This window comes from Haemorhous mexicanus, chromosome Z (assembly GCF_027477595.1).
Source record: "Haemorhous mexicanus isolate bHaeMex1 chromosome Z, bHaeMex1.pri, whole genome shotgun sequence".
In the NCBI taxonomy this organism is placed as follows: domain Eukaryota; kingdom Metazoa; phylum Chordata; class Aves; order Passeriformes; family Fringillidae; genus Haemorhous; species Haemorhous mexicanus.
In genome coordinates this window covers 1,057,763-1,072,662 of record NC_082381.1, presented here as the reverse complement: position 1 = coordinate 1,072,662, position 14,900 = coordinate 1,057,763, and the positions used below count along the sequence as shown (strand labels likewise).

Here is a 14,900-nt window from a genome sequence, read left to right as displayed (position 1 = left end):
TGTTGTGTGTCCGGCATTAAAAACCAGAATTTGTAACTACCTATTGGCTCAGGCAGTTAAGAAGGAAGGTCTCCTCTCTGCAGTCATACAGAGTGGCCACTTGCACAGTGTGGTGTCAATGTCTGTTCTCATGCTTGCCTGCGGTGCAGCTCAGGTCACAGCCACAGAGTGCCCCTTCAACAGTGCCCATCTGTCCTGTCCTTGCCACACCACAAGGGCTCCATGCAGCCTCCTTTGTCCCCCCTGCAGGGTGAGCTCCTTTCCTGGCCTGAGCTGATGCTGGTGTTCATTTCCCACTTAGTCCCACAGCCTGAGTGGAGAGAAAAATAGCAATTTATCCAAGGGGTGGTATGTTCAGATGGCATTTTAAGCACATTTGAGGCCATGTAAAGAATTTCCTGAAAAAAACCCTGCCGCTTTTTGGCCTTAGACATCTCGTTGTCACTGACCAATTTTGACGTGGTTTCAAATGGAGTTAGTTTCCCTGTCAGTCCCCAGAAGCATGCATATGTGAGATGGCACATTCTTAGCAGTAGTTTGGTGAGACCACACTTGGAAAAAAGGTTGCTTGCAGTGTTGTATGAAGAATTGCTTGTTTCAGCTCCCACCTTGCCTTCATCTTCCAAATGAGCAGACAAGTAAGGATAAATCTGTGTTTTAGGCTGAAAACTGGAATTTTCTAGTGTCAGCTCAGACTCTTTGATCATCCTTGTTTGTTTGGCCTTAATGGCTGTTGTCAGAGACATGCAAAATTTGTGAGCAGTCTATAGCTAGTACTTGTACTAGAGGATCACTGCAGTGACAGGATTGCAATTGGAAGAAGTTAGTTTGTTCCCAGCTGCAGAGTTTTCTTAGATGTTTGCTCCTTCTTCTCAGATTCAATGATGAGTAGTTTGATGTGATCAGTATTTGACACTATTGATGACATACAGAAAAGATACAGACCATATCAGAAAGATCAGAAGATACTAAGTATGAACAAAATAATAATTGTCCCTATGTCAGGAAAGACTGTGTATGGCATCAGTTTAAATCTGTTCATCAATTTCGTTTTATTTATACCACAAGTCAGAAAGCAATGCAAATTGAAGTTCTATAGTTAGAACATGGTGTTTCCCAGTTCAGGGAAGTGCTAGTCTAGGAGAACCCTTGATTTAAATACAAATTGGACACACTTCTAGACCTTTTCTTCACTAAAAGTCCCAAAGTTTTTAAATAAAGACAACTATGGTCAAAAAGCAACAAAAAAAGTAGTCATACATGCTAAAAAAATCTTACCACGCCCCACACCTGAAGAACATCCTGCAGAAACCTGTTGTGTGGGAGTGTCATGTTACGTTTCCTTTTCTGCAGTGGAGTTCCAGCCTTAGTCCCTTTTTAGCTGCAGCTCTTCACCTCAGCCACACACCAGTACTGTAGGATCTGATGCCAGAAGAGGTCAGTGGAAATCCTGTGCTTCTGACCAGCAGCTCCTGGGACATTTGGCTTGCCCCCGTCTGCCCACACACACCTGTATCCATTGGCACTCCCTGCCTCTTCCCAGGGAGGCTTTGTAAACTTCCCTCTGTGAGGCACACTATTTCCTAGTAAAGATTTCCCTGTGAAACCTTACAGACTACCCCAATCTCTGCCGTGATTGCAGCTTTCCAATGTCGTGTCAAATTCCTTGCAGCTGAATCTGTTGTGTAATAGCAGGCTGCTGCGTGTGTCACAGTGTCGATCACAAGAGGTTTGACAGAGGTATGAGTAAACCCGTATGCAGAAGCACTAAATCTATCTACAGCAATTTCACCCATCACTAAATGCAAGTTACAACTGTTGATGACCAAGTTAATTCTCTTAATAGCCATCTGTTACTTTTTAATGCATATATTTAATGAACTGAATGGTTGTAAGAAGGCCCATTATAAATTCAAGATTTCTGTAAAGACATGTAAGAGCTTGCTTATATGAATCAAAGCTTTTAATTTGCAGTGCAATTTGCTGAACAATAACTTGTCTATGATTCATTACCATGCCTTATATTTATATTAGACATGCCATTGTGCTGTCAATGGTACAGAATGAACCAAGAAAAGTTTTGCCATTAGTTGTTTGTGCAAGATATTTTAAGCAAGCATTAAAAAAGTTTTCCGGCATACCAATAAAAACCCTAGTCAAGTTTTCATCAAAAGGAAACTGAGGCACAACAACTCGGATCACCTTTTCCAGAATAGGGAATTTAATAAGTGAAAAAAAAGGTTGAAAATATATTTTTGATGAGCATTTTCTTTATTAGGAAAAAACCCATTTCTGTTTAATGTAATCTTAATTACACATCTTACTTAAACTAATTTGTGAGATTTCTGGTTTTTATTGAAATAGATTATTATCCTATTATTTACTACTATCTATCATGATGTTGGGGCTTAAATCCTCCCCATTAGCAAGAATTAAAGAGTTGTGAGTGTAGTGTCCTTAAGAACAAACTAAGGCTCTGAACCTTAGTACACCATCTACACATGGAAGTGCAGCCAACACCCACATTGCCATCACTGCTTCACACCAACGGGCAAAGAGGATTTGGACCTATCAAAGGCCTGGACATTCTGTAATTTCTCAGAGCACAGTAGCATGAAGTCTTACTAGGAAAATTGTTCTGAAGTCATCAGCATAAAGCCAGAGAGGCTGCAGTAATGTTCACATGCTGTGCAAGTGTACCAGATAACACCATAGAGTTAATATTTAATATCTGAGCTATGCTTGAAATTATCCTGAAGATCTTCCTTTCTGGATTAATAAGCAGTGTTTGCGCATAAAAACAGAGACAATTTTCACTTCGAGAATGGGAGTTGTAGTCAAAGGAAAACATTATGGGAAGGAACCTCTGAGCATTTTTAAAAAATAATTGCAGTAAGCAACAAATGCAGACTCTTTGTGCTGCACCAAAGGCTGGTCTTTGTTGGGTTTTGGCCGCAAATACATGAGCAGGTCATATATTTGCTGCCAAAGATGCCCAGGGAAGCTTAGAAGAATGACCCTCATACAATCATCTATTTTTTTTTCTGAGTGTTTGGGGGGTGGATTTGTTGGTCTTCTGGGAAACTAGCAAAACTTGTCAAAGCAAAAACCACTCAGCCATCAGAAAACACAGTAGAGAGCAGTGAGGTGATTAAGTACCCATTTTTCTAATCAGCCTGGCGGTGAGAAGCCAGAACACTGAGGAGCAGCAGTACTTGTTTACCCAAGGAGAATTATTGGCTCTATCATGCAAATTCAACAGTAACACTGAGTGTTTACCGGAGCATGAGTAATGTGATTTAATTATAATTCAGATAATACCGCATAACTTTGGCATTTACAATTGTCCTTGGCATTTACAATTGCCCACTGCCCTCCTTCTGATGCCTGCAGATATTCTCTGAGATGTGAGTTGGAAGGAAAATCTAGCTTCTGATTGCCAGTCCCCACGGATCAGGATGCTGTCAGCTGTTGCGCTCGTGACTTTGCTAATGGACCATTCTGTGCAGTGCCAGTGGATAAAAATACAAAAATAACTCTAATATTCACTCCCAAGTAAAGTAGCCCCTTTTCGTACTACAAGAGCAAGGCCATACCAAAATGAAGTTGTGTAAATGTTGGTCTTGTTGTGTCTGCCTTTAGCACAGCCTCTCTGAACACTTTCAAGGCTGAAAGGAGGATTCAAAATTATTTCCCACTGCTGAACAGTGTGACAAGGCCTCTTTGCAGGTGGATTAGAAGAGCTGTGTCATCAACGTGGAATATGTGATTGTTAAAGAGAATCTGTAATCATAAAAAAATTACCCCAAGGTGCTTATTGCAGAGACCAGGAACCAGGGAAGATTTCAAGCAGGGGAGGATCACCAGTGTTAAGTGTACTGAGGAGGCTGAACAGTTACAGACGGGAATAAAATTTAGACTTTTATACCACTAATTAAAAGATTTAATTTGATCTGTTCCTTACTTCCAAGGACTTACTCATATCTTTATGGAAGGTTTCTTTCAGGCTATAATATGTCTTCATCTCTGCAAATTAAACAGAAATTGCATTTGATTAATAGTATCATCTATTGTACTAGTTGTTACATCTTGGGACAATAGTTGTCCTGCGAAAATCTGCCCAATTATCCGCAGATCTCTGCTCATATCCTCATTAAGTTGAAGATGTCTAGTATTAACAGCTTGTGCAGGAGTTTCTTAGCTTAAGATGGATGACACCACTGAAATACTGCCCCAAAACATTGGTGTCTTTTCAAATCAGACTACTGAAATCCTGCAGTGGTCAGGGAAGGCTCCGTGCATACAAAGTACATTCTCCTTGCTTTATAGCAGAGGAGAGAAACACGCTGTTGTTACCTTGGTTGCCTCTGATATGTGTTTTCCTCCAGCACTGAAAGATTCTATCTTTTCTGTACTCTGTGTGCTAATAATGTCAGCTTTAAAGCATAGTACATTTGGGCTTTGTATTTCACGTGCAACTTCCTAACTTTCCAAAGCAGTACTATCATCACTGTGCAATAATTTTCAGTCAGGTTCAGGTGTTTCTGTTCCCCTGCCCTTTAGAAGATTGTCAGCTACTGATTATTATGAAGAATGGGAAGCTTGAAAACATAAAACAGGAAAATTTCCAGTTGGAAAGCTCAAGGAATGGAGAGGCTGAGCATATTTTTTCTAAAATTTTGAGAGTAGCATTTCTCCCTCCTTCAACAAGTGAGAAGGGTACAAACCAAAGCTTTACTGACATAGATCCACAGACATTGTTTCATTTCCTTTCCCCCTTTCTTTTGGGACTGTCAAATTTCAGGCTATAGGTGAGCAGCAGTACACCTTGCCAGGCTCTGACATAGGTGTTTACACAGGCAAGGGGAGAAACCATGAACCTAGCCAGCTTATGCTTCCAGGCATCCACATAATTAGTACAAGCAAATTCTTAAAATACCTAAAAATTTAGTGGAAATGGAGATTTAAAGGTTAAAGGTGATTTTTTTAAAAAAAAGTCTTTCTGGGGTCTGTTTATGCCCACTGCTGAGGGCTCTGGCTCTTCAATGGGTTTCTAACAACAATTGTATTAATACTACATATAAATGGGGGTGAGAAGTACACACTGTAAAGGGAAGGGAAAATCCCTTTGTGTTTGAAATAAATAGGGCAGCTTTGGCTAATGTGAATGTTTTTATTCTGCAGGGAAAAGCACAGAGAGCTGTGTAAGACAGCAGAGTCTGATAAAGGCAATTTCCTCACTCCTGACTGTCATGATTACAGCTAACCTGAGTCTCTCTGTGTGATCTCACCTAATCCTGCAACAAAGGGGCCTTTCATCCTAAAATCACTATATCACACTCAGCACACAGCTATTCAGGGAAGGGATGTTCAATCCTTTTCAAGGCTCTGCTTTGCCCCTTGGCACAAGAGGGAGATTTAGTGACTTAGGAATCAATATCCTATTTTCAGCCTTCTCATTTGTCACTGCCTAGAGCACTTCTGAAAAGAAGACTTCCAATCCTGAATCCTTCTCATCACCTCAAATCATAATACCCAAAAGTTCTGTCCCTTCTGCACGTCTGAATAGAGAGACAGAAATTTGGACATTGTGTAATTAGCAGGAGATTGAAAACTGAAGCTAGACAAATAATTGGAAACCAGATGCAAATTCTGTACAACTGCCAAATCTGAGGGCAAAGGAAATGTCTTCATTTTAAAAATGTTACATCATGGACATTATGGCAGGATTTCTTTCTGGGAGCTGTAATCTTTCAAACACTGAGATCTTGGGCTAAGCAAAGGAGTAACTTTAAAAAGACTCTTCAGAGTGAATTTACATGTATTTTTATATGCAAGTTAGTTTTAGTTATCTACTTAAGCTTTATGAATAAATGTTTCTTCAAAAAATTCAAGGAGGCAAGCCAGACAAAATAGAATGTATCACAGCCAAACATGAGAAAAAGCAGAAGCTCTGTAAGACCAACTTATTTCAGTTCTCACAGCTGATAGATGAAAAGCAATTCTGAGCAGATTTTCTCTGCTTTGTCAAACGTTTATAACCTTTATAAGATTGTATACAAAGAACCCCAGTATGAAATCCATATTCAGATTCTCATGAAAGTAAACAAGCACAATGGAGGAAATAAGGTCGTGTTTTCCATTGATTTTAAGGAAAAGCCCTTGCAGCAATGTTATAGATAATAAAGAACATTTTAAAATTAACTAGAGCGATGTTTTGATCAAACAAAGTGGAGAAATAACACATGACTTGCAGTGACTAAGTCTCACGGAGGGACTGCAGGAGAAAAGGGTTTATGGCAGCCAGCCCATAAAACCTCCATGCATGACTGGACCCTCATCTAATTGATCTCCTGAAATATCATGTGCTGTCAATGAATGGCACGGGTTTTGGAAAGCAAGAGAGAAATAGTGACAAGAAAAAGGTGATGCTGCTTATGCAAAAACATAGAATGACTTGGCAGCTATGACATTTGCTCCAGACTGGGACTCAGGAAAGACAGGTTCCAGTTTGCTATTGCAAACTAATTTGATTATATTATTGCAACTCAGGTTTCTACCTCCTTAATGGGTGGAATAGTTCTTACCTCACTTAAAAATGCATCATATGAAGTGATAAGAACTGAGCATTAAGTATAGGGATTTTGTGTGCAGTTAAAGGCACAACCTAAAACCTGATGTAGCCCAAATACAGAGATAAACATTTCTAACTACGGACACAAAAATTACACATTAAAATCTTCTTCTTATGAGGAATCAAGTCTGTTAACATATCATTATTCATACAATATCTCCAATTCCTTTTTTTTTTTTCTGAACAATGTGACAAGTGTTTTTAAACATGGTAACAAGGTAGCAGAATTAAACAATAATGAATGATAAATATGAGATGATCCAAAGTAACTGATGATCATTGCCTGATTGAAAGCTATGTGAAGACATATTGTTGAGAGCATTTCTCTGTTAAAGTATGTTAGAAACATATTTCTAATACAGAAAAGAAGAAAATTATTGAGGCTTTGGCAGCCTGTATTTAGCTAGGTGAATTGCTCACAAGGAATTCTGGCAGATGGTTGAACTGCCCTGTGGAATAGTTTTAAAGTCTTCTTTTTTGAATTCTAGTGTTAACTCTGAATATCCACCAAAACCTATTTTGTTAGCCTGTCAGATCTACAGTTCTAGATGTGATTTGCAATTCAGATGCCCAAATATGTAAGTATTTTCTGGTGCACATTCTTGTAATAGTATTCATTAAAATGCTTCAGTTCAGAGCCACAGAACTGGTCCTCCTGGCACTATTCCAAGCACAGCTGAAATGAATTACACCACTTCCAATGAAAGGCATAACATAGAAACAACTAAACCCCTTAAAAACTAAAGCATTTCTGCTCTTTGTGAATACATAGCTGAGGTGTATGAATTAGTAGCTTAGATCCAGTGGATAAGCACACAGGATAAGCATACAGGTAGTGTGGGAAAATAAAGTTGAAATAGAAAAGTTTTATAATACATATCACAAAACATAATCAGAGAAACAATTATGTAATAAAGCCACGCTGACAGATTTCCTAGTGGTGTAAATCCAATAGAATAAAAAACTCAAGCATCAGACCTGCAATGGAAAATCTTTTCAGATACTGCATTTTTTCCCTTGGTTGTATTATTGTCCAAATATATATATATATATATACACACATATATATATATATATATATATATATTTGTGGCAGGAGGGAGGGGTGTGGGTGTGTCTATATATAGATAGACACAAACTAAGACAAATCTTATATATATGTATCTATCTTATAGATACATATATATAAGATTTGTCTTAGTTTCAGGCAGGACAAAGCTAATTTTCTATACTATCTGGAAGGGGGCATGTCCAGACCCTTATGCTATTGCATACCATCTCACATCATTTTTGAGGGGCAAGCAAAGGGACTTGCTCTCTCCTTCCAGTGGTGAGAGAAAGGGTGGAGGGCAAAAAAAGTCCAGTATTGTTTTATTTTATGTAAATAATTGTTTTATTTTATGTAAATAATTTCAGCCTTTTGTTAATAGCATCGTAGCTGTTACTGTTTTATTGTTTCATTGCTGTTTCCAGTAAATTTTTCATATCTCAGCCTGTGATTTTCACATTTTTGTGCCTCTAATTTTCAGCTGCATCCCTGGAGGGGAAAGGGGGAGGGGAAGGAGTCGGAGAAGGAAAGCAAGCAAGTGATATCTGGCTTAGGTAAATCTCAGTGAGGTCAGAGAATTGGGGAGTACTATTCCTAGACCATGACACAATTATATATCAAAATCTCATAAAACATTTGAGAATGTGGGATTCCATGTCACATCCTCTGGCTACATGTCAAAAAGGCTCAAGAGGCTTACATTAACCAAATCTGTCAATGGCCTGAAGGCCACATTATTTTTTTTCTAGAAGGTGAGAATTATAAAGATTTGGTATTGTGATAGATATGCATTAATACAACATTATCTGGGCAACATCTAGAAAAATTTAGAATCCTACTGAATTATATGTCTAGCAGCTTTTCTAATGTTTTCAGTTTTAGTCCACTATAAAGTAATTACTCATAAAAGATGCAGTGTTGAGTTCAGAAATGCTGCAGCACTTCCGGGAGCTAGTCAGTTTACACAATTCAAGTTTTGGCCTTTTTGAGCATGCAAGTCATTACATAAATGCATGGAAATATACAGAGATACAGATTTAGAAGTATACAAATTGCTCTTTGGGTGAGGAGAGCTATAAAAATGTCTGAACATGTTCTCATTCAAAGACTCTTGTTTCCCTGATCTCATCAGGAGACTCTTCACTTTCTCCCAGTCTGAACTTCTTCCCAGCTAGCACTGATCCCAGACCAGCCTCTGGGGAGCATTGTCTCCCTGGTCTGTGTGGTTCTATCACTGGTTTTTGGCTTGTCTTTTACTTTTTTCCTCTCTTTAGAAGAGACACAAAAACCATTACAAAACAATTACATCTCTGCCTACATTTTGAGTACCCCAGGTTTCACCGGGGCTGGCTGGATGTTCCAGTCAGTTTGCCTTTATAACTACACTGTTCCCACCCCCTCAGGTGTGTAAGTACTATCCTCACATCTCATACCAGAAATTTCAACTATTATAAAATTTTTTATTGCTGTTTAATATGTAAAAACACAACTGTTAAAAACACAACAGACAGAGAACATAATTTGCAGTATTTTAGAAAATTTTTCCTCCCTACATTGTTGTAAGTTGGTATAAGTGTTTGCTTGTACTGTGCATTTGCTCTTCAAATGTAAGGAACTTACTGCAAGTGAGAGCCAAACCCGAGTCATTCCATATTTGTGTTTTGATTCCTAAAGCTCACTATATTTGCCAGATCTGGATTTTCCAGCAGCGATGCAAGTGGAAAGAGTTGTTTGATATTGAAGTATCCATAGAAACTGCAGGTTTTATGTATTATATAGGACTTTTTGCCCAGCCTCTTCCATTACTCAAGAATGAAGGAACAGCCAATTCCTTAAATATATAGACTTGGTTATAATAAATTTCCCCAAAACAAATGGACACAAAAGACCCAACCTTGAGCTTTATAAAACTGTATGATAAATTAATTTGCTGTCCCCACATGATGCTGCACAGAGATAAAGCATTCATACCACTTACCAAATCTCTGCCCTAAGAGTCACTAGGCAGACTCTCATTAGGCATGCAGCATACCAGTTTGTACCAGAGTTTTAATTAATATTCAGTAAATAAAGAGGGAAACTTTGCCCTTCAGCAGCATGGTAGTAACAGTGTATTCATGATCTGGAAATGTTTCTATCTTTATCTTAGTTTTGAGGTAGAAATCCACATAAAATAAATTTTTTTTATTTTATACAAGTCCAAATTGTGCATTTTTGCACCACGTTTCAATCCAGCCAAAATTAAAGCCTAGGTCCTTTAGGTCAGGAATCTACCATCAGCAGGCCAGGACTGAGACAAAATTTGCTATAGCTAGAGTTTTGGGAAGCACCAACAGGCCTCTGGCTGATGGAAGCTTGCTGAATTCCATCTCCTCATGTAACATATCCACACCCATGACAGAAAACTCTTTAACCTGCAGCTTGAAGGTGAGCTCAAAAGACATTACATAATAAAAACTCCTCAGTAGAGTTAATTTTGATGTAACTCGTGAATTTGAAGTGTCTCATTACTTCCACTGACACAAAATAACTTGACTAAAGCAACAAAATCACTATTTGTCAAATTCATGTGGAAAAGAACAAACAAACAAACCAACAAACAAACAAACAGGTGTGATTATTCTGGTTCCCCAACGGAGCCAGTACTTGTTTTCCTGATGCCACAGGGAAATGTGCTCGTTTCAGTAACTAAAAATAGATCCAATTCCCCTTCCTAACTATGTTTTCCAGTCTGGAAAGATCAGTTCTTTTTTCTCTTTCTTTTGGTTTTTTTTTTTAAATTGTGAGAATGTTGATCTGAAATAAACCATTTTTTTCTACCAGGTGAATATCTTGATGATTTCCAAGAATGCCAGTTGTGTGACATATCCTGTCAGAAATGCATTGGACCTGAGTCAGACAACTGCCTCGGCTGCCCACTCACAAGGTAATTGTCTCCCATCACCAGTGCAGCATGAAGATCTCACACCATCATTTGGAGAAGGGGCTGTATTCTTCTTAGCAAAAAAAATGAAGGCAAGAAGTGTCTAGGGCAAAAAAATCCACGGGACTTGAGAAAACAATTTTTATGTTAACAAAATAGCTGGCTACACAAACAATTGATGTTTAGCAGCCTGATTCCCACAGACAAAGAAAAATTCCTTTTTCTATGTAAAATAGACTTTCTTTCATCGTCATCCTTTCTAAATCATAATTGCTGGAATCACAGCTGGCAATTCTAATGACAAAACTTAGGGCATCTGTAGCTCTACACAGCTCTGAGGACTGGCTCGAGGCAGGAGCAGGGATGCTGAGGCTAGTGCTGGGAGGCATTCATAGCACCTAAACATCATTCCCTAACTGAGGTGTTAGGGGTTAGGCCAATACTTCTGACCTGCCATGAGGATTGAAGAGAACAAGAAAGAAGCTTTTCCACAGGGCTTTGCAAATCAGACGTTTATGTCTAGGTCATGTCACATTATTCCAGAAGACTACTGGGTTTATACATGTCCTACCCATAGATGTGTTCTCACACAAATAGCTCTGGTTCTGTTGCACAGGGTTGTTTTGTAGCCAGCTGACTTTTCCACTGGTGTGAAAACAGGATCAGATCATCTAAGGCAAGGAAAGAAAATTCCTCATCAATTCTTCAGTTTGCCCTGAAAATATCTGTTATGTGACTATGCCAATGAAAGACATACCAGGAGCAAGCATTATTAAATGAATACACCAGAAATGAGACCAGAGAAAATGTGGACAGAATTTTGGACTGTGGAGTGGATTTCTCCCATTTACAATGGCATTTAAATTAGATTGCCTGTTCCTTCCTTGCAACCTATATTGTGAGCCTCACATGCAGATATTTACAAAGCAAAGAAAGAACCAAGCACCATTATGCTGAACCACGAAGGGGCTTGCAGTAATGAGGTCTCAGAGATCTTTTGAGAGGATGTTGCTCTAACCACCGTGATAGATTCTCTAAAAATTCTGGATTTTGGCATCCAAGGTTTCAAAAAGCTTTCTGAGACCATTCTGTTCATTGTGAAAGCTGCTAGAAAAAGTCATGTGAAATGGAGCAGTCTATGGTAAAAGAAATAATAATACAGAGAAACTTTGCAGAGGCAAGAGCTCCTTATGAAGATTCAGGATAGATATCAATTTATTTAAATAATAAAATTTCAGGCAGATCGTTTGATAAATGAAAATGCTGCTACCTGGGTTTGTTTTGTTTTGTTATTTTTGGCTTTTCTAAAAGAAAAAAAAAAAGAAACTGCAGCTTTTTTTACTCAAACTGATTATCACAAAATTCCTTGTCCATCTGTTTACAGTTTGAGCCAGGTTAGTGACAAGATCTGTCCAGGTGTTTTCAATTAGGGGCAACATAACAAAGAGGAAGAAAATGTACTTTACCACTGTGAGAGCTGCTGCTTGTAAGGATGGCTATCATTAGAGCGAGCACAAATATTAGTGGAACTAATATTTGCATGCCACATAACCATAGTCCTGCTACCTCCAGTACCTCCGTCACATTTCTCCTTTTCTTTCAGAATAAGTCTGAAAATTATCATAGCAAATGAAATTTATGAAGACATATTGCAGATGTTCTCTAATGCCATTGACTGACTCCAAGAAAACATGCCCTATCTTAATATAATGGAAAGCTTTTTGCTGTCTATGTGCAATCAAAGTCTGTACTGATGGCTTTAATGGCCCTCAACTTCTCTAGAAACTGAACCCCAAGTCCTCAGAGAGCAAAGTGGTAAAAGCAGTTAAGCATAGAGGATTACAGCATTTCCTTTCTTATTTTCTTAGGAGGGAAAACACAGTCAAAATCTAGCTGACTTTTTTTATGTTCTTTCTGTAGTCTATGAGTGATGCACGAAATGATGCATTTCTGTTTTCCTCCCAAGCAGATTGAAACAGTAGACATTAAGAAGCAGTGAAAAATGGACTATACATTTTCATCACATGAAAGGATTCTTTTGGTTTAATTATCCAGCAAAAGGAAATCATTTAGCAGCCAGACTCCTATGTACTTATAGATAGACGTAAATCCTGGTTCCAGCCAGAATGGAGTTAATTTTTGCAGTAGACAGGAAGGGCATGGCTAGGGCTGGAGGTTATTCTGTGCTACCTGATCTTACTTCCAGGGGTGGGGGAAGGGGTCCCTTTACAGTCAGGGAGCTGGCACGGTCAGGTGCTGTCTGGGGTTCCAGGGCACAGAGGCGATTGCTGGCACGTGAGTCATTCTACTGCAGTGCACCCCGCTGTTGATCTGCTTGCTGCTGCTCTTCATTCTCCTTTTCCATTGCTGTTTCCAGTAAATTGTTCTTATTCTTTATATTCTTTACCTTTTCTTACCCACATCCTTTACCTTTCATGCCTCCAACTCTCCTCTCCATCCTGCCGCGGGGGTTGGGGATGGGAGAGTGAGCAAGAACCATGTGGTCTGGAGTGTTTTGGTGGGAGCATTGAATCTGATTGGGAAATCTCATTGGGAAATCTCATTGCTAAAGCACAGCAGCCTTGTTTGGCATCCAGGGTGGGGCATGAAGGGTTGAGATAACAACAGACCTGAGCATTTGTGTAATTTGTGGATGTGGTACCTGACCCTGTGTGTGCCTCCACGAACGCTCCATGTGCTCCTCACAATGTTCTGTTTCAGGGCAGGGAGGAGATCAGGATTGCTCTCTTGCTGGACTGTGTGATAGCAGCTTATGACATAAAAACATAAGGGAAGTGAGGGTTGTCGGAGATGTGTGTCCAAAGCTGCTCTTCTGCCCTTATCTTGGGGAATCTTCTACCCTTGTCTGCTTTTGGGAATACATGAATAATCACACCCAGCCTGTGGGAAAACAGGAGTGGATTATTTTCCCTGTGTTTTCACCTCCCTTTTCTTCTTCAGACAGCTTGTGAGAATTTTTTATTTCCTTTGGATGTTAAGGAAAGCATGTTCTTATTGCTGTGTCTGGTATGTCTCCTTGGCGTAGTCTACACCATGTTTAGGGTCAAGAAAGCTATTTCTAGGAAGGTCATTCAAAGATATGGGGTTTGGCTGTCTGTCTCTGCTCCCACACATGCTCAGGATGGCTCTTGCACGCTGGGCTTCAAAGGATGAGACTGGACGCTAGGTTTTTTCAGTCTTCAGAATTGTTTATTGTTCCTTATCTACAAAGTCCTTTCCCTGCCTGAAGGATCTGACCAGCACGGCAGCCAAAGGCACTCTGCCCACCCCCAAGGCGGTCGCATCTTTTATAACAAAAACTACGTATATCATATTTACCTTTTGTCCCCAATACCTATCACCCTCGTCACCAAGTACACCCTCACCCCAGACCAATCCACAAGTGCCAACACCACTGCAGAAGATGGAAGACAGGAAGAAGAAGGAAAAGCCTGGTGGCACACCCTGATTCCTCCCTTCACCATTCAAACCCGAGTGATTCTCACAGGTTCCATCTCCTCATAGATGTATGCACATCTCTAGATGGATCAAAATCAAGCCACCAAGTGCTTTTGGCAACATTCCAAGACTCCTGAGCCCCCCAAGGATTCTCTCGTTAGCTCTGGACATCAGGAGTGATGTGCTGAGCTCCCACACAAAGATTTGCCCTGAGTGTGGGCAGATTTGAGTGGCATAGAATATGGGAGAAAATGCACTGCTTGGAGGAAAAATCTCTTTCACCATGGTTTGGAAGTTCACCCTTGAACAACTACAGGACCCTGATAAGCTCACAGAATACTTGCAAGGAAAATGCAGGGGCAATTCCATAGACAAGCAACTTAGTGCAGTGTGCTGAACCCTGGCTACTCTTTACTGTACACAGGTCAACACTAGACAGTGCCCTCAGGGAAGGGAGGAGGAAATCAGACCAACCAGCACCCCTGCCACTCAAATTGCATCTGAAACAGGGCAACAACACATGCAGGGAGCAGCTGCCCCTATACTACACAGAAGCAGAAATCCCAGACCAGTTCAGTTTGTTTTGTGATGAATGAAGAGGAATCAGGACCTTGTGGAAAGATTGTCCAAGTCTTTGGACAGATTTGAAAGTCTCAAGAAAGCTAGAGAGTCCCATGCTCTGCTAATACAGACCAGAGCCTCTGCTACTAGGAGCAAATGCCTCACTGTGTGGAAGAGACAGCACACACAACGAGGTAACCTGTGTTTTTTCCTGTGTGACTACAGAGAAGACATGAGGAAGTGGGATGGAAAACCCTCCTCTGCCCTGGCAACAT

The 14,900-nt window shown here is 39.8% G+C and overlaps 1 protein-coding gene across 2 annotated transcripts in view; it reads left to right on the top strand.

Moving 5' to 3' along the window:
• The window catches only part of PCSK5 (proprotein convertase subtilisin/kexin type 5), a 223,206-nt gene that overhangs the window by 166,925 nt on the left and 41,381 nt on the right, over positions 1–14,900 (top strand). For both annotated transcript variants that reach the window (XM_059873883.1, XM_059873882.1), the window contains exon 21: positions 10,506–10,608. In XM_059873883.1, coding sequence (XP_059729866.1) covers positions 10,506–10,608 — 103 coding nt within the window. The remainder of the gene's footprint in view (positions 1–10,505; positions 10,609–14,900) is intronic.